At 43.9% G+C, this 23,077-nt stretch overlaps 1 protein-coding gene across 5 annotated transcripts in view; it reads left to right on the top strand.

Annotated features, from left to right (window-relative positions):
* The window catches only part of LOC130699336 (small conductance calcium-activated potassium channel protein-like), a 43,773-nt gene that overhangs the window by 18,443 nt on the left and 2,253 nt on the right, over window positions 1–23,077 (top strand). The window contains exons 2-10 of one of the 5 annotated variants that reach the window (XM_059496062.1): window positions 3,107–4,434; window positions 16,601–16,738; window positions 18,974–19,468; window positions 19,729–19,824; window positions 21,285–21,535; window positions 21,760–21,930; window positions 22,009–22,144; window positions 22,237–22,347; window positions 22,542–22,739. In XM_059496062.1, the coding sequence (XP_059352045.1) occupies window positions 3,190–4,434; window positions 16,601–16,738; window positions 18,974–19,468; window positions 19,729–19,824; window positions 21,285–21,535; window positions 21,760–21,930; window positions 22,009–22,144; window positions 22,237–22,347; window positions 22,542–22,739 (2,841 nt within the window). In that variant the 5' untranslated portion in view covers window positions 3,107–3,189. Of the gene's footprint in view, window positions 1–3,103; window positions 4,435–16,600; window positions 16,739–18,973; window positions 19,469–19,728; window positions 19,825–21,284; window positions 21,536–21,759; window positions 21,931–22,008; window positions 22,145–22,236; window positions 22,348–22,541; window positions 22,740–23,077 lie in introns of all 5 variants that reach the window. The other 4 variants (XM_057521670.2, XM_059496061.1, XM_057521672.2 and 1 more) reach the window with 4 other exon arrangements.

The raw sequence follows: 23,077 nt of genomic DNA, 5'->3' as shown, positions 1-23,077 counted from the left end.
TGTTTTGTTTCCTCTTCTGGTCTGTTTCTATTCTAGTATTTTTCAATGGGTTGGAATTTATTTCCATTTTTAGAATGTTTGAAATAGAGCGAGACGTACTAGATAAGACAGAGGCGGTTGACTTACAGCCCCCCCGTCTTCAGTCGCATCTACCGCGCGTAGGCCATCCGCCGGCATAGTGCCCGTCCGATACTCGCATGCGAGCTTGACATAAATTTACGCCATCCTATCGCTTCGTCTTTCTCTTGGCTGTTGCTTTTCACGCTTCGTTTACTAGGGGCTAGAAAAAAAAAAAAGAAAATAGTTGGAAATGAAATTGTGTCTAGCCTATTCAGGATTTGTCATTGTGTCGCAAACTCGATGATAAATTTTAGGCTTCTAGCGACATCAAACTGATCCTTTTTCGCAAACTTGTAAGGGCCGAAAAAATCTTCCCGTTTTCGCTATCGATTTCTCTGAGTTTGGGCTCAGTGTTGAATACTTTTTAAATCCCCATTTTTTTTTAGCGGAAAAATCCAATCTAATAACGTGTCGTTGGCAATGCATTGTAGTTGAAATCTTTACGTGAAATTGCGATAGCCAAAAGAATAAACCGTGCTAGTATGCATACTTTTTCTAGGTATTCGTCGTTTATTCACGTCTTTTGCTTTCGTAATAGACTTGAAAATCGGATAGCAAACGACATTTCCTACCAATCTGATTAACTCTCGCTCCGTATCCAACAGAAAAAAGTGATAACAAGAAAATAAATTTTCTCCGAAATCAAGTTTTGAGAGGGAAGTATTCTTCGACCCCCATCCATTATGCATCGAATACGTTGATGTTTGCCCCTCATTAGTAGTTATGAATGCCACGTGCTAAATGACAAGAATTTCAAGAGTTATTCTTATGCTGCGACACGCACTTTAAAAGCTTGGCAACGGCACTACCTATACAAGTTGAGATTCCCATTTATATCTCCTCGCACACGGATGCCGTCCTACTCGGTATGCGTGTGCATCATTTTGTAATGAGAACACATGCCTCTGCTTTGAAAATTTTCTTCTGTGGGTCAACAAAAATTCTCATTTTCCACTATGCTTTTACGTTCATCATTCGTGCATCGTTTGACGCGCGCCCTAGATTGCAAGAACCGCAACACTGGGGTTCTTTTTTTTTTTTTATGATGAACGATGTTTAATATGTTGAGACGGGGATAAGATATCACCTACTGTCAAAAGAAAAATCACGTGCGCGAGGTACGAAAAAGTTTATCATGTGAATTCTGATATTGCTCTTCATCTTATGTCTGCGTGGATATTATGCGCGATTTTTCTTTAGCACATCGGGTACGTTGTGCTTAACTTGATGGATTATTTGATTATTCTGGTTGATGCCTGTCAGCAGAGGTTTTGCTTTTTCATGTAATAGCAGAATAGATTTATCCGCTTGAGTTACAGTTCATGTTGTTTGAGCCAAAAACTTGATGGTTTAAGTTCTTTTGATTTAACATTTGACATACGCTGCGTATTCAATAAGATTGTAGAATCGAAAAAAGGAAAAGGTTTGACTAGCAAAGCTCAAATCCCCTTTAAAGTTACAAGGATTATGGGATTAATTGGATTAAGGGGCGTATCCGGAGTTGAAAAACAAAAAATGAAGAAGGGAAAAAGCCACGAGTGTAAAAGTTGCGTGAATGCACAATCACCACGACTAAAAATAGATGCGTAGTTTTTCATCATCGTCTTTTGTTTCTTGTTATCTTTTTGGCTAGGCGAACGTCACACAGTGAGATTCAATTACATATTCCGGCACTCTTTACAGACAACGTGCCGGCTGCAGTCGCAAAACAACACTCCGATTGGTACACTATTCGCCCATTGGCAAAAAGAGGGGGTGGGATGAGACTGTCATTATTATCACCGTGATGCTGTTGATCTCATCTAATTTTTTTTATTTTTTTCGGTTCCGTTGTGTGTGTGAGCTCCGTTCGCCCGTGACTGTACGAAAAACACGACTCCCGAGCCATTGCGTCACGTCTCGAATAGCGAGAAATTCATTGCTAGTTTCGCCTCAATCCAACCCTGATTAGCCAAAATAGAATCCGAGTCCACTTCGCACTAATTGGTAGCCTGCCGAACTGCCTTCAGCGCAGACTTACCAATTAGAACGCGAGCAGTGCCCGTATAGAAAGAGAGATGTGACGCGAAACAGAAGTGGTGGACGTCAAGGCCAGGGCGGAACTAATCTTCAATTCTGACTGGTTAATGTCCTCTCACATGTGTAGCCTTTGAAAAGTTTTGTTGTGTTATAAGAAAATCACGAGATGCGTTGGTGGTGTGCGCAATTTTCGTTGCCAAAGTCCTGAAGGTGAACTTTGTGCACTAACTTGGCCATGCTTTACCTCGTGCAGCCTTTGCTTCATTGCTTTTACAGCACGCCATCTCGACTGTGTACAATTCGGTAATCCTCGGTCGGAAGCGTAAAACTTGCAGCTGCGCCCGTCTGAGTAAAGATGAAACTCGATATTGTCAACAGTATCAGTCTGGCCCCGTTTTGATTTCCTTGTCGACAAAAGGCTTGTCTTTTCAAACACAACCCATCCGTTTCCCTCCTGCGGATCTCGTGCGTCTCTATTTATTTTTACATCCACGTTGTCAATCCCGTTGCGCTGATCACATTTTCCGAGGAAAGGGATAGCCACAAGAAAGAGAAAAAAAAAAGAAAGAAAAAGTTACAGCTGCAAATGTAATCAGGGTAGGAAAAAAAAAAGAAGGATCGTGGGTTCTCGCTGATTCCATAATCAAAGAACAGCTTTTGGGTTGGACGTACTCTCGCGATCTTTTGAAAAGGCACTCATCCTAATTGTTCGCTGAAGCCACGCTCCGATTCAATCAACGCATGTCCTCGGACACACGACATCGGCGAAGGGTATACTCCTCACGAGCCCAAAGGCGCTCTTTTTTTCCATCACCCTCTTGACAATTCGGGTAGATTTCCAACAATGTCATTGGGAAGGCTAGGGGGGCGGGGGGTTTCTTTATAAAAAGACAAGTTTTGAAAATTTACGTCATCATAAATACAAAATCCCTGATGTATTATTATTCTTTGTTTTGATGATCAGGAGACGGAGTCTAGCCTATTCCCAATTGGCTGGAACGTACGGGCCGCCTTGGATGCAAGATTTACAAGGACGAAAGCTTTGACAATATGGCGAGTCTGTCAACGGAACGAGCTGTCAGTCTAAGCCGGGGGGACTCGACTGACAACCTTTTGACCACGGACTTGTCACCACCCGAAGTGCTTCTCGAGCCGACCGTCTCCGGCAAAGATGATGACGAGGAGGAGGAGGAGGAGGAGCCGTCGTCGCAGCGGCCGGCGGGGGCTAGCCATCGTTCGCTTCAGAGCGCCTATAAGAACCAGTCGTCGTCGTCTGTGTCGTCTTCTGTGTCGGGCCCGACAGCGGCGGCGCGGCCATTGCTGACGGCCCCATCGTTTGACCAACGCCAAGCTCCCGATCTGGTGGACGCATCGCCGTGGAGTTCGACTGAGACGTCGTGCCGCAGTCGAAAGAATTCCGTTAATCTGGCGGATGGCTGGAACCAAGGCAACGGCCAGAACCACAACAACAACACGTTGGCCATCAATCAACGCCTGGGCGATGTTGCTGTTCGGACGGCGCCTCCATCGCAGAGCTCGGTCGACTCGGCCATCATCAGCACTGCGGCCGGGATCATTGCCGGTTGCGGGGGCCAGACGACCCGCACCAACCGATCAGTGCCGGACATAGAACTTCATTATCGGCGCGACAATAGCGACGAGCGCGCCTGTGGAAGCGTGGGCGAGCCCAGTCCTCGGCTATACAACCGTCACGGCCCTCATCACTCGCAGTCGTCCTTTTCGCCGCATTACCATCATCATCACAGCTCGTTGCTGTCGCAGCAACAACAGCAACACGGTGGGCCGCCTAGCCACCTACACCAGCATCAACAGGGTGTGCATCACTCTTCGCGTTATCATCCGGTTCATCCATCAGTCGGTGTTATTCCGTCTCGGCCCCGTGTCTGCGAACATCAGCCGTTTTCATTTTCGCTGTCGAGAGCCACGTCTCGTGAATCGGTTCGTTCGGGAGTAGGCCAATCGCCATTTTACGGCCACGGGCAGGAATCGTCTTTGAGATTGCCCAGCAGTCAGCTGGTGCCAGAATTGGCCGCTTCGTTGGCTACTAGTGGTTACTCGGCCGCCGGAAGCACAAGCCTTCGAGGTGAAATGTTGCGACAACATTCACAGCCGGAAACGTCGTGCTATCACTGCCACAACCCGAGCACCTCGTTGCGGCAGTTGAAGGAATCAGGCGGATCCAGCGGCGGGGGAGGCTGTGATATCGCCGGCATCGCTGCGGACACCCTTCGCATCAATGGCGCCATCCGGCAGTTCCGCCAGGTAGTTTTTCCAGTACGTTCTATTTTTATTTTTATTTTTTTTTTTAGTTTTTTCTCTTATTTTTTCCTATCAGCACCCGTGTGCGATTGCATTTTTTTATTGAAGTTATTATTTCATCGTCGTCTTCACTAACTATCGGAATTTCCTACTTCGCGATGCTTTTCTACTTCTTCTTTTTGGCGGACATTTTTTTCTTCAGCGACAGTCTTGTCCGTTCCGTCCGGCTTGCTCAATATGTTTCTTTTTATCTTCGTCCGCGTTTTATGATCTGTGTCGTTCTAGTTCTCGTTTTTTTTTTTCTTCTATTCTTTATCGACATTTCTGGTCAGCTAAGAGAAATCTTATTGATCGTAACGGGGGTTGGTTCCATTAACCTCAAATATGGAAATTCGCTTACCGTCTGTAATGAACGGCCGTACTAGCGAAAAGTTTAAGTCACTTGGCGATTGTTTGGCTTAGACTAATGTGCTGTGCAACTGTCGATAAGTTTGGTCAACCAATGGCAGGGAAGAAAACATTCACAAACCTTGGATTGCGGACGAGATTGCGTTTTTCTTTTTTTTTTCTTTTTTCTCTCTCCCTTTTTTTGATTACATGAATCTAATTTCCCGATAGAAAAATACGTTTTCTTGTCGTCGTTTTTCATCGCCAATGGCGTTTTATGGTTTCCCCCTTGATGGAATTCTCATCGATATCTCATTCCGTACCTTTCCGTCTTACCTGTCCATTGATCCAGAGGGTCTTCCATTCTTGTCCGTTCTTATTCGCTTCTGTTGTTTATTTCTTGCCTTTTCCTGTTTCTATCGCATCTGTTATTTTAGTTTGTTTTTTTCTCGACAGCGGGGGCCCCTTTTTACATGGTTATAACATTGTTTTTTATTTTCTTTTCCAAGTTGAAGTGATCGTTACCGATAATTTTGATTTGGAGAAAGGAAAGGAAAAGCAAATCGATGGAGCTAAAGTTTATTTGCAATCCATTTGGGACTTGTGAATGTGATAAATCTGCTTCTTTTTCAGATCACCGCTAAAGTTATTCTAAAGAAGGATAGGAACTCTGAAACGGAAATCTTTGAATAGCTCGTTGTTGAAGTTTTAGACCGGCTTTGCAATTTCGTGAGTTGTAACAGTTTCGCCCCTTTTTTTAAAAGTCTTTTCAATTGCGTACACTATTGAATGTCTTTCATCTTTTTTTTTTTTTAAATCACTGGAATTTTTTTTTACGCGTGAATCTTGTCAAACAGTTGGCCCACTCCGTGAATAGTTGCTTGGCTGTTGGCTAGATGGCGTGGAGAGCTAGACGTTCGGGATTAAATCGCTTCACGAAAATGTACGCGAACGAGACCTGCGCGTCAACGTTTCGTACCACACTGCACATACAAAGTGTATTAGACGGAAGAAGTAGAGGGACACAGAGGCACAAGACAACTTAACATTTGGCGAGAGGGTTGACGAGCGGGCAAGTCGACACTTGGATCTCTCCCCCCCCCCCTCCCAGCAGTTTTGTTAAAAAGAGCGGGTGCTACGATGCCGACTAAGTTAGTTGAGGTTGACGTGCTGGTCAGTCTGGTGCGGTAGGGTCGGTAGCCGTTAACCCGTGGACGCCCACCCAGACGAGACTCCAGATAACCAAAATAACGGTGCAGCACCAAAACCCAATTTCACGTTCTTTTTAGAAACCAAAACATTCGCTCGTTTCTCAGTTCCTTGCATTTTCCCTCGTGTGGATGAAATTCGTCTCAAACCGATTTGCGGTGCATTGTTGCGTTCTGACTATCCGATGTGTGTGTCTGTGTGTGTTGTGCTGCTAGTCAGTTTAGGTGGTGAGCATCGGAAATAACACGTTTAATCCACCCCATTTGAAAAATTTAAAATAATAAATAGACGTGACCGTGCAAAAACGCCGCCGATGGTGCGGGTATCGTGTAGACAAATCATGTTGTTGCCGACGTCTCGGTGGTGGTCTGGTGTGATTCCAGTGATAGGTGCGTCACCATCGGCTTGTGATCGTGACCGTCGTCACCAACAGGGCAGTCAAGTGCGAGTTGGTCGAATTCGAGTCCGACACTGGCCGAGACCAAGAGCGTGAAAACAGGCGGTGCTTCCGTCCGTCTGTGAACAACCTTATCGCATGGTGCTGACCATGTTCAAACAATTCTGCAATAGTCAATCGTGCCTTTTGGTGAGTTCTGCTACTCCTCCTCATCCTCCTCGTCTCTCCCACACTGAGGAAGAAAAAAAAGAACCAAACAAAAACGTCAGTAATATCCTCTGCTACCGTCTACTCTTTTTCCATTTTTTGGCTGTCCATTTTTGAATTTCCCAATTTCTTTTCAAGTACTTGGCTGTCTCCGTGTAGATGTTGTTGTTGTTTGATTCTCATAATAAGGCCATCGGGGCCATTAGCGCATGCTTGCCTAATTGAAAGTCAACACACGCTGAGTAACGTTCGCCCGCCCAGGGAAAAGCTGATTGATGTCATCTTCACACTTTTGCTTTTCGCGCTGACGCCCTTTCCCTCCATTTTCATCGGATGCTAGAACAGCTCAGTTCAACTGTGTGTTTGCAATGGCCACCCAGATTTATTAGGTGGCCCCTAGGATTTTACAGTTTGCTGGTTGGATGAGGTGTTGACAATGGAAGGGGTTCGGTTGACATGCTCACACTACTCCCGAGATCGACTCTATTTTACGTGAAAGCTGCGTACGCGTATCTAATCAATACAATGTGACACGTGTTTCTACCCAACTTCGTTCGTCGTCTTCCTATTATCATTTCCTTCTTTTTCGTTCATAGCAACGAAAGGAAAGCTTCCCACCTTCCTTCCTTTCTCCATCTCTTTTTTTATCGTTAGACATTCCCTCTTTTTTTTTTTTTTTTGTTGGGCCTTCCGTCATGTCTCCGCCATTCTTTCCTCTGGCTCCTGACGAATTGGACGGAGCTTTTTTGCTTGTTTTTTTTTTTTCTCTCCTCCGTCTTTTGCTTATCGTCTTTGCCATTTCTTTTGACGATGGTCGCCCTTGGCTATTCAATCAGGCGTGATGATCTTGTCGCCGTCGGATCTGAAGCGAAGCGCAGCCGTCGTTAGATTCGAGTAGCAGTCGAATTCGGTCCTGATTCGTCAGCAAGTAGTATCCACGGCGGTGATAATACTACTCTCTTTTTCGATCCCCCTCCCCCCTTTTTTTTCTTTCCTTTTCAACCGGCGGCGGTGTTAATTTCGTTTGACTTTATTTTTTAAACGAAAACGGGAGGGAATGAGACAGACGGATGCGAGATTTTCAATCGGTTTGAATGCCCGTTTTTTTTTACAGCCCTTTTGGCGCCCACCGCTGTTCGCATGTTTCATCACATCTCTATTCATTTGATTAGTCGAGTAAAAAAAAAAAAAAAAGGGTGGAAGTATTTCAGTTGAACGGATCGTCAGCCGACGCCCAACCTTAACGACAAGCCTATATCTAGTATGGACGCACAGAGGAACATTCCGTTGGGATTTTCGTTGCCCTATTCCTTTTTTTATGGTTATAGCTTTCTGGTTCTCTGCGATTGGTGTGCTGCCTTTGTGTATTGTCTCGCCCTGGTGAACGATGCGTGATCCTCCGATGTCTTTGGAATGCCGTAAGCTTTGGCCGAATCTAAGGACCTTCCGTTGCTCCATCATGTTAGCCAGCCCCAGCCCATCCATCCATACTAGGCCAATAATACTTTTGTGTGTGAGAAAAAATTCACAACACAATCAACTCTATACTATTTTCTTTCTCTGGATTTTCCTTTTCGTTCCGGATGAAGACTTTCTTTTTTTTTGCTGTGGGTTGAGGATTAGAGCCAGTGTTTTTGCTTCCCTTCTTTTCTGTTTGTTCTTCGACCTATATCTGCGGAATCCGATGGATTGCTCAGCTGGTGTCCTTTGGAGAAACAAAACTAGTCTCAACCTTGCAACTTTAAAAATAGAGATTGTGAATTTTAACGAAAAATTCCGGCTGTTCAACTGCGTTTTTTTTTCCCGTCCGTTTCTCATTTTTCACTTGTGTCAAGAGACATAAATAAGCTCAGTGTTGTTTTACTGCTACGTTGCGTTCGCTTGAAATGCTTTACATTAAGGACGGTACGTGGTGTCCACTACCTGCTATGCTCTTCACACTTTTCCCAACTTCTATCCATGTGTAGGCTATTTAGAAAATTGATTCTACTCGGCAAGAAGCCAGAAATGATTTTAAGAGATCCCAGACAGCTGGATGAGTCTGACTGGGCCACTGCCAGTGCGATTCTGTAATGTATATTATAGACCATAGGATGTTCTAGGTTGTGGCATCTTTCGAACGTCCCTCTCTTTTCCGTTGCTTTTTAAAAGTCCTTTCATTGGAAACTCTCCGACGCTTTTTTTTTTTTCCAGAGTGTCTAGTAGTACCCCCATTTTGGCTCGTTAGCTATTGTTGACTGTTCATGCGTGTTAGCCTCTTCTTTCTTTTTTTTTTCTTGGCGTTAATGTGTTTTATTACACGGTGAATGGAGATGGGGGCGGACGCATCAGGTCGGCCGAGTTTCTTGGCCGGAATAACGTGGCGAACGTGATGTATTTAAAAAATACAAAAGGAATAGCAGTAAGGAAAAGGGAGGGGCTAGGAAAGAAGAAGCATGACCAGCAGAACAAGATAAGCTCAAAGGCGAAACAAAAGAATGACGGGGCAAACGAAATGAGTTAGTGAGAAAGTAATGAAAAGGCGCAGCATCGCAGTGAAAATAAAACGGTTTGCCCTGTATCTTTTTCTTTTGCTTCCTATGCAGAAGGAGCGGCTGCCGGAATTAAGCCAACGTCGTTTCATCAGAACAATAATAATAACGAGCTGTGTGGGTCATTTTTCTCTATCCCGCTCTTTTCCTCTTTTGATTCCTGTGCAAATGTAATACTTTTACCAGTTGCCACGCCCTGCCTGCATTTTTACATGTGATCATATACAATATAGGAAAAGAAAAAAAGGGAATGGACTTAATTACATCACGAAAAAAAAAGCATTGTTTATTACTTGGGCATCCGAGCAAAACTAGAAAGGCCAAACTCGATGCGTACACCAGATGTCTTTTAATGTATTTTTCTTTCCCCTACTTCAGCCTCGTAATCGCTCCGTTTTCGTATCATCCGTAATTTTTCTTTTATTATGTCATAAGTACTAGCTGTACCGCCAAGATGACTGCATCGTTATATTTTCGACAATTCCGATGCAACTGTCTCTCGTTCTTAAACATATTAGCTTCGGCAAAATGATGGGGAAAGACGGCGAATGTGGGGCAATTGGGGCGAATCAGGAAAGAGCTAGATAATAATGAGACGGACACGAAAGAATACCAACAGTCAGTCTAATGCTATTGATGGTTAGGAATTTCTTTTTGGCTTTTCGTTGGGATTACGTCTTAAGAATTGATGTCAAAGCTGGAAAGGGCGTTGGCCGACTCAGTTGGAATTACGTTGAATGCATTCAACTTTGGAAAGAGTCAGTGACACAATCTGAGATCGACAAAATATACGACCAACATTTCCTTATTATCCATCGACAAAACGGAGCCTGCGAGCTATAAAAGAAAAAACTGCACCGACAACAGTTCATCCCTTTCTCTTTCGGGGAGGGAACACTCATCGATAAACAAAAAGAAACTACATAATGTGACATGTCTCTATTTTAGCTAAACAAATGGCACCAACTTCTCGTTTGCTGTTCTTTTCGTACCAGCGTTTCCCTCCGTTGCCTTCGTCGGTTATTTTTCTGCGACCCAACATCCGAAAAGATAAGAAGAAGCTTCAAAAAGAATTGCAAACAAGCTGGGGGGGGAATGAAATTGGATATTTAAATAGGAGTCGAGGCCGGCAAAGTTTCTTTATCTTTCTGTTCCATGACTCGCAAAGTGTACAACATTATGCGCCGTTCGTTGAATCGCCAGCCTCAATAAGTTTGGTATTTATGTGCGCAGTTTGCATTGCACGTTAGACAAAACGCGGGATGTTGTTTGCGAGAAACAAACAGGCCCAACGAAAGAAATCTATACTGCGAACAGACAAAAGGCAAATCCAAAGTTGATGAATCTCTTCTTTACATGCTATTATTTTGATTTTGGCGTTTTTATTCCGACTCGTGATGCCTTTGATCCTGCGCTGTCATGAATAATGCAGTCACAAAACTTGTGCATAGAGTAATAATCAAGTGCGTGCGCATCTTTTTTCCTCCTTGTTCGTGTCCGTGGGTGAATAAATTTCCGACTTCCGTGTACAAGTTATCGTATGTAAAACACGAGAAGAAGTACAAAATCAAATGACAACCATTGCCGATACCGAAGAAGGCCCCCTCCTTCGCGGGCTTATACATTTTAGTCCGCGGTCGGACTGTTGATTTGCATAATGTTGTGGGCTTATCATCGAACAAAGGAGGTAGAAAACGGGTCGATGGAGTTACAAGAGGGGGGGGGGCGACGTCAACGAAATCGACTTTGTTCCATTCGTCTGTTCTCAATTTCTAAGCCAACCACTTTTGGCCGTTTGGGACCGCGCAGGGCCAACTTTTATTTCTCGCTGTTATCTTTCACGCGCTCAACTTGCCAGTCAGAAGAGATGGCCAAACGCGATGAGGCGCGCCCACTGATTTCATTCGTCAGTAACTTGCTGGCCGATTGCACGTACACAAAACGATGCCAGCTGCTTGATAATTTCGTTAAAGGACTTGCCTTTTCTTCCTTTTGTATTTTCTCTCTTTTCATCCTGGCCATCATATTTTTACCGTGCCTCTCTCTCTCTCTCTCTTTACGTGTAGAGGAGATAATTAGATTGCTCCCGCGAGCGCCAATCTCGTGAGCTTTGACGTTCACGACGGGTCTTCTTCACCGCCGTTGCATATATTTGTCCTGTCTCTAGACTATGTGTGCCTTTGTGTGCGTGTACGTTTCTTTTTTTTTTTTTTTTTGTTCCATCTGCCTCTCTATGCCACTGGCCATTAGAGAAAGGGGGAACTATGCCTACGTGGCATTGACGCAGTGCCGATGTTTCAACGTACATTTCTTATCTCGTTTTTTTCTACTGGAATCTGTGCAGCCTCTTGACACACAGCGACGGCCCTCAATTGCGAGTTAAAAAAAAGCGGATGCGGGGAATGGGAGGGATGGGTGATGTACTGTGGTAAGTATGCTAGACCACTATGTCTATTGCGGCGTCTCTCTCAAATTTGTCTTCTATTCAAGTACATGGCCAGAAGCGAAATGCAAATCCGCTAGCTTGCCCTCTTTCGCGCTTGCCTCGTTCCCATCTTTTCAGACCTTTTCTTTCTTTTCGAGTTTTCGTGAGTTTCCTAAAGGCTCTTCTCGGCAAGTGCATAGCGTGTATAACGTTTGAATTGCCTCCTTCCATATCCTATATATATGCATATAGCGGATGGAACAGGCTTTTTTTTTTTTTTTAGTTTACTGCGTTCTGTTGCGCTTGTAAAGTGCCCTTTTTTCCCACCGAGTTGTCTCCCCACGCGTTCATCTTACAAGTAATTCCATGCAGCAGTCGTACGTTTGTGACGTCTAGAAAGAGAGAAAAAGGGCATCACCTTCGTCTTATCTCTTTCACGCGCTATAGAAATCCAACGATTTTTGAATGGCAGGCCTACAGTGCGTCGAGGACCGCTAAAAGGATCTCAGACTTTCATAATCAACGTAATTAAAGACGTGACGATCGTAATGTGAATAGAAATTAGAAATTCGCCATCAAATGTGTAAGTCTTCGCTATTGCCAGTGGCATTTGTTTTGAGGCGTTGCACGGCCATATCTGCCTAGATCTTGGATTATTGGCTAGCACAATCGATTAGGCTGATTATTCTAACCACTTTACTAGCTTCACCCCCGTCCCTCCTCCTTTCATTTTCCTCGACAATGCGTGAGATAATTGGCAAAACGAACAGCTCGGTAAACACGATGCGGAGAAAAGAGGAACTAGCGATGCGAATTTCGTATTGTTCCGAGGGTAAACCACACCACGTCGATTTGCTAATGGCACATATATATATATATACTAGCGTTAATATACAGCATTGTCAGTAGAAGGGTGTAGAAATTACAATTATTACGTCGTACATTGTAATGCGGCCATCTAACGTAGGCACGTACTCAAGCCACACAGAGAGCTGAAAGGATGATTCAAACTGAGAGACGAACAACAACAACAAACGGCCCGAAATCGATTCGGAAAGAGCTTGCGCTGGTGGACGGTGAGGGGGGTTTATTCCGCTTATCTTATACATTCGCGGCTGTGCGCGTTGGCCGACTCTTTTTCGCTGCCAAAAAAAGAGAGGACGATTTGTGGCCTACCATAATTCACGGTCTTGGCGCGCTGCTCGCCGCTCTTTAGTTGGATATAAGAAAGGGAGAAAAAGAAATGGAAAGACAGTCGGAACAGACACGGATGAGTGGGCGGTAGATAGTCGCAGTTGAAGGAGAAAAGGAAGGAAAAAGTAGCGTCGAATGGTGGAATTTTGCGGCGAAATGGCGCATGGAATCATCAGCAAGCTCTCTCTCTTTACATCCCCGCCTTTCTTTCTTGATTAAATCCTCAGCCAACACGACTATGCCATAATAAAAAAAAAAAAGGGAGAGGGACTCTCTAAAGTGGCCCTTCATGTCAATGTATTATATAGGCTGTCGGCAAATATAGCATGGAAAGTAGAAAGGCAGCCGGCCAAAAGTTCATCAACAAGGTCAATGATTTTCTCCGTCCGTTTCGATAGTCTTCCAGTTCATTTGACGTTTCCATTTCCTGGCGATTGGCTTTCTATTTTTCTTTTTTTTTTTTTGTTACCGTATCGTTGGGTCCATTCTTTCGACGGGTAATATGCAATTGCAGAGAGCGTCAATGGCGTCACTCTGGACAAAAGAAACGGACGAGTGCGAACAACAGAGAAAGAACAAAATCGATTTGGATATTCAAAAATAGCCCGCGCTCTCTTGCGTCTTTAATGAAAGAAACAAAAGTTTTTTGTTTTTTTTTAAAAAAAAAACAAAAACAGGAAGGAAACGCACTCAGAAAATAAAAAGCGCAAAAATGTAGGACGGCCAATCCTTGGTACATTACAGTGCCATTCGTTGCCTCCTTTCTTTTTAACACTGTATTTCGTTTTAGCCGTTGTGTTTTTTGCGAAGCACTTCTTCTCGCCCAGCAAAGAGATGGATGGACTTGTGAACGACGATTCTTTTCCCCTGTGCTGTTACTACAACCATGTTTTTCATCACTTATATTAACTAAAAAGCGCGCACAGCAGCAGCAATGTGGCCGTCAAAGAATAGCGTTCGGATGGATGCGTTCCCTTTTACAAAAGAAACGTTGTTCGAGTGAAGAGTCGGAACCAGCCTATCCGTCTCGATCGCTCTTCCTTTTTTTGTTCATTCCGGATGCCCATCATCTTTTCTGGGCATTCATCCGTCAGCCATCCCATGGCAAAAGAGAATGTTAAACCCGCTGTTAGCAACGAAGGAATAAGAAAATGTGTGTACAGTCCAAAAATGCTAAAAGTCAAGTTTGTCCGGACCCTTCCGGATTGCCGTAAGCTTTGTAAAGCTGTACAAGTGTAAGAGCTGGAGATAGAATAGTATGACCTTTTTTAAAATTAAAAAGACGTCACTGTCGTATAGGAACGAGTTTTTGACGAGGGCAAAAGCAAGCAGAGTGCTCGATCTGAAGCGCACGACTCAATTAAGAGTAACGCATTTGGGTTCGTGATGGACGACCTGCGTTGATTAGTTCATTTCTGCTTTTGCTTTAGAAACCACCACAACACGAGTCCAACTTCCATCCCCGTTTGCAACTTTACTTTTTCTCCCCTGTAGCTCTATAGACAACTGTCGTTTATACAGCGTACCTTCCGTACGGGATGCTCCGCTCATCGTGAAATTTCACTTCTCGTCATTCACACGAAACCCTTTCATTTGCTCTTTTTTTTTTTTTTTTTTCTCTACATGTCTCGCTAACTGAAATTGGCTTTTTAATGGCGATTCTGATTTGCGTGGATACGCAGGATTGTACGGACGTGTTAGCAGAGCGAAACTAAAGGTGCAGGAGATGAATTAATTAAGCGATGGATGTAATCAACAGAGCTGGTCGTTGATGTTGTCCGTTGTCGAACCAAAAAGAAACCTTTAAAACCTTTTTGCACCTGATTTAATGTTTCGTGAGAGCAACACACGAAAGAGAAGAACAATAATGTCGTTTTTTGTTTTGTTTTGAAGAAGCAGGATTGAACGAGCTCGGTATCACGTTCATTTGCTAAGTGCTCTTACGTGTTACTGTGCTGCGGCCTAGTTGCACCTGGGCTCAAACTAGCACATCCTTTCTTTTGATGCCCATTTGTTCGTTAACTTTTGTTTTCCCATCTACTTTGTAAATGACGTCATATTCAATGACGAACGCTACGGCTGTTGCCGAGTGCGTTCGAATTCGTTTGGGCGTGACCTGAAAAAAAAAAAAACGTGAAAGAATCTCGTGAAATAAGGGTAAAGAGATGAAAAGCCAGGCCGCCGTGCTGGGATGTCCTTGGAAATACGGCAAGGTTTGCCCGTCAGCCATCATTCGATCGATCGGTCTATGTATACATAGTGTCGTAACCTCCATATATCTGCGAGAAGAGTCAAACGAGAATGACGGAACAAAAGAGACGAGCGAATAAACTGATGATATAAGAACGGAAGAAGAAAGAAGCACGAAGATGGACCACAATAGCAATAAACAAAAAACACAAAACGCCCATCGGCTGGTGCGTGTGCCCTGGCTGTTCAGTCTAGCGCAAATGACATATACTGCACATACCACACACGACATTTTTGCCCGTGCGACAGAGAGATGATGCGACTCGACAAGGCAAAAAAAAAGGAACAAAAAAGATGAAAAGATAAAAGAAAATGCGAAGAAAGTTTGGGAAGTGGATGGTTGAGCTAGTCCGTCGGTGCACGTTAGTAAGAAGTCGTGTAGAACCAAACCATGTATAAGAATGGGTATCGAACGTTGTCGTCGCTAATGGAGACCTAACGGCCCAACGGAATGTTTTTTTGTGACATCATTTGGCCGTTTTCCCACCCCTAGAACGTGAGTTCACCTTGTTTAAAGCGACGCAGAAAAAAAAATAAGGCGATCGAATATGCGTTGAATAATGAATGTTGGCAGTTTTCTCGAAACCCTATTTTTATGGTCAGTGGATTTGGGACGGGAGAAGACAAGGGAGAATAAGTGAAATAGACGTATGAAAAGTTAAGAAAATAATAAAAAAAAAGAGAGGGGTGAATATTTCAATTTTAGACTCAGTGAATGAATAAATCATGTAGACATCAAAAAGGAGAGTCTACACAGTCCTGTGGATTTCTATTTCCTTCTTTTTATGTTGTGTGGTTTGTTTCAATTTTTTTTTACCCTCTTCTTTCCTTGTTTCCGGGTGCTTCTTTTTTTTATTTCTTTACAATCCGCTTTGTCTCCAACGTACCAACCGCCCAACGATATGCATTTCGTTTATTTTTTTTTTTTTGCATTTATTATTGCGATGATTGGCGAGTCTTTCGTTTGACATTTTAACTGGAACGTGGGGGAATCTTTGGGCCTTAAAAAAAAATGTTCCGGGCTTACACAGTCTTTGCCCGTCTTCAATAGTGATCGTGACAGTCGAAAGTGTAGCGCATCTGAATCATTTCGTATTCGTTTTTGATTTGGTAATCGGTAAGAGCCCGTTGCTACACGACGATAGTCGCAAACATCGTCTGCTTTTCTTGTTTGGATCTATTTTTCTTATTTTTGCAATTCTTTCAAAACCACAAACTTTGTTTTGATTGTGGTACGGATCGATACACACAGGAATGACCACAGGTTCATCGAATACGTGTATAGTTTTAGTTTGCGCTCGAATTCATTACCGATCGTAATTCGAAAAAGGGAAAGTGTTCTGGAAGTCGAAAGTAAACAACCCAAACAATTTCTTTCTTCTTTCTTCTTCTTTCCAACGTTGATGATTTTTCGAGAGGTGTTTGTATACAAGTGGGTTTCCTTTTTTTTAAAGCCCGCATAACAAATCCCATCCTAAATAGCTTGCCTCTATTACGTTTAGATAAATCTATTTTCTCTTATACTTATTCGTGAGTACATAAACAAGTAAGTGTGTGTGTGTGTGTCATAAATATATACAGCTGCAGTCGGCGACGAAAATCCGCCGATCCCGCTTTCGGCGCGCCTACACCGACGCCGCCTCCGAAACGCTGACTCCGTCGACGGTGGCCGGTCAAGTCTTAGCCACCAGTGCGGTCGTTCCGCCCGTCTGCATTACGGTGCGCGTTGATAATCAAAAAATCGTTCGGCCCTATATATATATATATATTCCATTCTTTCCCAACTCCCTCTCCCCCACAATTGTTGTTGTTGTTATTCGGTTTGTGGTTGTCTCTTTTTAGTTTGTTTCAATCCAACTACAGTAGTTCGTTTCCCGTCAGGCTGCTACTGAGCAAATCATATCCGATCAGTTACATCAACACCACCCGCACTATCGTCCCCGCGTATATAGATGGCAAAATATTTAATAGCCCACATTATTGATAAAGAAGAATTTCTAAGAAGAGAAGAACGTGCACAAAACAAAGGCGAATGTTAGTTTAATGGATCGTTATCGGTAGATTGGCGCTGCTGTATTCCTCTTGTTATTTTTATTTACACGTTCGATGGTGAACTCTGCACATGACGCACGACAGCCAACGCACTTTACATTTCACGCAAGTCAATCACCTTGTCTTCTTGTTGCCCATGTCGCCATTTTGTGTTTGTTGTTCCCCCCAACCCTCGTTTTTAAGTTTCGTTTTGTTGATAAAACACTACTGTCAGTCACTCGGCAGAGTTAGAGGACCTTGTTATGTACATAGAAAGATGAAACTTTAAGCCTAAGTGAGTTATATTGTTTGATTTGTTTTCTTGCTGTTCTTTTGTTTTTATCCCCGTGATCGATATGGATATCGAAACGCAGCCTCAGGCGTTGTTGTCAAGCAGACGACGTTTCACTAGTTGACATGCGAACAGCATTAAACTTGTTAGCTTTTCTTCGTGTACACGTGAAACTTTGGATTATCTGCGTAGTTTCGAAACAGGTTTCATCCTCGAAAAGTTGTGTTGGTCTATCGTCGTCTTGTCTACAATCGGAAAGAAACAAATCGAAGGGAATGAAAAACTGCCAGGGTGAAAACGTCGAACAAACTACGCCAAGGTTCTTTGTTTTTTTCGTATGTTTTGACGTAGCATTGTTAGCCGGCTAATAATATACCTTTAATAAACATACAGACGGACGGTCTCTTGTTTCTTTCCGTCTATCCTTAGCACCCCCCGTCCGTTCAGTTGGCCAAACAAGTAAAAAAAAAAAAAAATAGGCCCCCAAACTGATTTCACGTGACTTTGGAGGGAAAGAAGAACTTGTTGAGGATACAAGAAGGGCCTCTTGGCGTTCGGGAGCCGGTGCCCCTCTCCCTCCTGAACAAACATTTATTAATAGACCACTCGTGCAGGGCTTGTCTGTTGTAGGAGCACATGCGAACTCATCGCTCCTTATTTTTCGGTTCAGACCTTGATATACTTCGTCATAGCTGTATATAGGATCGAGAGCAAAAGAAGTCAAACTTGGTAGCAAAAGGCAACTGTCAAGTGGCTGTAGGGACCCAGTCAACTCAGTTCCTCCCATTGCCCCCTTTTTTTAAAAAGAAATGCGTTTCTTTTTCAGTCTACCGAATTCAGAGTAGCACAGCTGTCATTCTTATTTTTCTTTCTCTTTTCATAACTTTACATTTTGGATGTTTTCCTTTGAGGAAAAAGAAAACGGGGGGCTTATTCAAAAGACATCACAGCCTGTTCAAAAATCGTTGATGATTTCAACGTGAAAAGAAAAGGCGTGTGTGAATCGTACGAGATTTTAAGTGACAGCTGCAGTTATTTGTTGTCGGAGAAGCTGCCTAAGACGCTTTTGATCCACTTTGGTTTCGTGTCTTTCACGCAGATAGTATTTAATGCATAAAACCACGGCCGATAGCTCTTGAGAATTGAAGTAGTCTTAAATAATATTTCATCGTCCGACTAGAATTGAATCGGATTTATTCAACGGTGCGTTGGTCTCACGTTGGTCGGTCGGTCAAGTGAACTGTAGTAGCGTGAAATCATTTTTCAATTCTTGATATGTCACCTGCATGTTTCTTTGCTGTGATGGAAAAAAAAAATACTCGAAAAGCTCCACAAATCCAGCTCGCTGCTTTCGATTTCTGCCAAGTACATTTCTATCCCTTATTGGCTCGATTATTCTTGCACGTTCGTTTTTTTTTTAAATATATATCTAGTAGTAGTTGTTCTAAGGAAAAAGAAATGTATTATCGATTACCAGCATTCGCTTCCAGCAATGTCTTGAATTTTTGTTTTTGCCAAACAAAGCTTGATATCTTTTGTTATGATATTGACCAAACCAATAACGAAAAATGCATTTATTCTTTTTTTCCTTTTTATGTTCACATCATTTTGAATTGAAAACAAAACAATAGTTGCGGAAACCGGTGTCCACACTGTCGATACCTTCTTCCATGAAAGCCACCGGTGGCAGCAGAAATGACGGCAACGAAGAGGCCACCACGGCGCTGGTCAGCGTCCACTCGGAGTACCCGCGCTACACCGAGGACCGGTGCAACCAGCAGCAGCAGGTCAGCGTTAGCGTCGGAGGAAACAGCAGCGGCGGCGTCAAGTCCAGCGCTTTGGGGGGCATTAGCATCGCCACGACTGGCACGCCCGGAGCCGTCGGAAGTGGCGCATCCGGCGTCGGACAGGTCATGGCCGCCTCGTCTTCAACCGGCGGAGGAATGGGTGTCACGCCGCTGGCCATGGGCAAAAACCGGCCGAACGTCGGATACCGTCTCGGCCGAAGGAAAGCGCTCTTCGAGAAGCGCAAACGGATCAGTGATTACGCTCTTGTCATCGGCATGTTTGGCATCATCATCATGGTCATCGAGAACGAGCTGGCCAGCGCCGGCGTCTACACCAAAGTACGACATTTCTATGTATATTTTTTTAGATTAAGACGGTCTTTGTACGAATGTCACGCGTGCAACAAAATAGTTCACGTTTACTGCTGGAGCGTGTTTTTGTCTCATTCAGTTGATAGTCTAACGACACGAAACGTTACATCCCGCGTCCATCCTTTTTTATTGATTCCTCGTTTTCTGCTCAACTAATTAAGTTCGTGTGTTACACGATCGAGTTTTATATTCATTCGCCTTTTTATTTTGTTATGTACCGTTTCTAGGCATCATTTTATTCGACCGCCTTGAAAACGTTGATATCAGTCTCGACGGTGATTCTCTTGGGTTTGATAGTGGCCTACCACGCCTTAGAAGTCCAGGTACGTGTTCGCCCTTACGTTTTCCAGTTTAGCCTATAAATTATTTGGGATGCATTCCGTTTTTATTCTTCCGCAATCCGGTTTATGGGGTTTGCACGCTTAACACAACTATACGTAACATGGCCTGGATCTCCTCCAATCAATATCTTTGCATTCCCAGCACAGCGGCTCCTCCCCTCTATCGTTTCACCTTATTTCTCTTCCTATTTCTCTCCGAGGCTTAATTCGAATGGATAAGAGAGATTGGGGCTAGGCCATCACATTCCCAAGCGTCAAAAACGGCCGTTTGATTTTTTTTTTTTTTTTTTTCCCCGTTCGCATTGCAGCCCGTCTTTTGGCGTTTGTTGGACGTTCCCCAGACCCCAGACTTGCAATGAATACTGCAATCATTCCAACCAACATGGACAAAGCCTCGCAAAGAAAATCTAAGCAACACGCAGTGTTGGCAAAGCCTAGTCAAGTGGGCTATGCGATAGGCGAAAGAGAACGGGATCAGATCGATGAGGGAGCCAACACTTGCCATCGCGATAGATATACACTTTCTCTCATGCACAAGCCAACGCTATCCTACTTTTCTCTCTTTTGTTTCTCTTTGTATACACAAGGCATTCGTCTTCTTTCATGCCAATAATCCGAAGAATGAAAGCAAATGTCTACAATGTGTGGGATACGATCGTGTGGCATCCAAAAATTGTGGGCGAGATAGTAAAGGATTGTCTTCGTTGAAAGTGTCTGACAGTCAGTTACTAAACGAAAAGAAATGGACGAAGACAAACGAGATTCTCGTGAAGTGGGTAGACGCAGCAGCAGCAGCGCTGCCATTAAGTTGGGTCATAATAAGTTCAAACTGCTATATATAGCTGGGCCGTTCCTATTTATAGTGTGACATCAACTTTCAAACTAAAAAAATCATAGGGCCGTGTAGGCGGAAGTTACTAGGTGGCACCAGTTTTGATAAGTGCGCGGACGTGCCCGGCGCGACTAAAATACAGGGCAACATTTGTTGTTGGGGGGCTTGTTCATTTGTCAACTGGCCATCAGTAGTACACATCAAGTTAAAAACACGGCCTATGTATTTTTATGTGTCTGGCCGACGGAGGTTGCGCTGTATCGCGCAGCCAAAACATGTTTCCGTTTGCTCGGGACTACAATAGTCGTAAATCATCGATATTTACTATATAGCAAGCCACTGATTTATCCCTTCCATTTTTCCTTTCATAGCCCGCCCTTTTTTTCGGTCCGATTGATCACCGTTCGCTTTTATGTTGACGAACAATGGTGTCTTGTGCTGAATTGTAGACCTTCGTGTCTTATTTTTATTAGTAACGTCCATTAACGTTTTTTATGGCTGGATTTTCCCAATTTTTTTGGCATGTTTCACAACATTTGATGACGTGATGTTATATGGTTCATTGTTATTTATTTCTATTTTTTTGTTCACCTTCCGCGACCGAGCGCAGTTATTCCTGATTGACAACTGCGCGGACGATTGGCGGATCGCCATGACGTGGCAAAGGATGAGCCAGATCAGCTTCGAGCTGGTCATCTGCGCCGTCCATCCCATTCCCGGTGAACATTACTTTTTGTGGACGACGAAGCTGGCCAACCACGGCGGCGTCATCGGGTCGAAGTGGGTCCCCGTCGACGTGGCCCTTAGTCTGCCCATGTTCCTAAGACTCTACCTCATCTGCCGAGTCATGCTTCTTCACAGGTAAGAAAAGCCATTCTTTTTTTTTTTTGCTTGCGTCACGTGTGTCTGTGAACGTCACTGGCCGTGACATTTCCCCCCTTCTCTTTTCCTTCATGAACGATTCATTCGATTTCAGGAAACATGCGCGCGAAAAATATACGAAAAGCTATTGTTTAGCAACGAGATAATCGATCCGATATCAACTTTGACATAATTTTTTTTTTTGTTTCATTCTCGTTGATTAGTAAACTCTTTACGGACGCCTCGTCGAGGTCGATCGGCGCCCTCAACCGCATCAACTTCAACACGCGATTCGTCCTGAAAACGTTGATGACCATATGTCCGGGCACCGTCCTACTCGTCTTCATGGTCTCGTTGTGGATCATCGCCAGCTGGACCCTGCGACAATGCGAACGGTACGTAGCACTTAAAAAAAAAAAAAAAAGACAATTGAATGATGTGCCTTTTGATTCACTTGTTTTTTTTTTAAGCAGGTACCACGACGAGGAGCACGCCAATCTGCTCAACACCATGTGGCTCATCGCCATCACGTTCCTGAGCGTCGGCTACGGGGATATTGTGCCCAACACGTACTGCGGTAGAGGTATCGCTGTCACTACAGGCATCATGGTGAGTACTTTCTACTCCGTGCTCGTACCCCAATCATCCCTTTGTGCAACCAGCCAAAAAAGAGTTGATTGAGGATTGATCCAATGTTGAAGGGTGCTGGCTGCACGGCGTTGCTCGTGGCCGTCGTCTCGAGGAAATTGGAGCTGACGCGCGCCGAGAAACACGTCCACAACTTCATGATGGACACGCAACTCACCAAGAGGGTACGATGTGTTCCTTTTTTTTTTTTTCAACGTTTTTTGTTCTGTTGAGTGAAAGCCAATACGATGCAATCGACCATCCAAGTGTCTGACGTTTCATGAAATGGATAGCCCAACGTTTTGAATGATGTCGGATCAGATTCGCTCATTAAATCGAGTTCCTTCGTTGACCCGATTTGTTTTCTATATTTTTGCAGCTCAAAAACGCGGCGGCGAACGTCCTGCGGGAGACTTGGCTCATCTACAAGCACACGAAGCTGGTGAAACGCGTCGTGCCCGGTCGAGTGCGTACGCACCAGCGCAAGTTCTTACTGGCCATCTACTCGCTGCGAAAGGTCAAAATGGACCAGCGCAAGCTGATGGACAACGCAAATACCATTACGGATATGGCCAAGGTACTGTCCCACTTTTCTTTCTTCTTTGTCACGTGGGCGTTTCCCAGTTTCGATTCGCTTGTGCTGACGCAATTGCACAGGGTTCTCTTTATTTTCAAAAAAAAAAGAAATAGTTCGATCCTATCGAAAATGGAAGCAACACAACCATTGACGTAGTTTTGCCAATTTTTTTTTTTTTTTTGCGCCACTGTAAATCCCGTTGGATGAGATCTGTATCTCAGGGACACGTCTGTTCCTAAAAGCCAGCACGTTCCATTCTTACAAGTCTTTCATGTTTGTTTTTTTCTAGTGAAGCATACGGAATCATCCGGGGGTTTAACTCTTGTCGTTGTCTGATT

Source organism: Daphnia carinata, chromosome 7 (assembly GCF_022539665.2).
Source record: "Daphnia carinata strain CSIRO-1 chromosome 7, CSIRO_AGI_Dcar_HiC_V3, whole genome shotgun sequence".
NCBI classification, from domain to species: domain Eukaryota; kingdom Metazoa; phylum Arthropoda; class Branchiopoda; order Diplostraca; family Daphniidae; genus Daphnia; species Daphnia carinata.
Note: the sequence above shows the minus strand (reverse complement) of the source record. Positions and strands in the feature narration are given on the sequence as shown.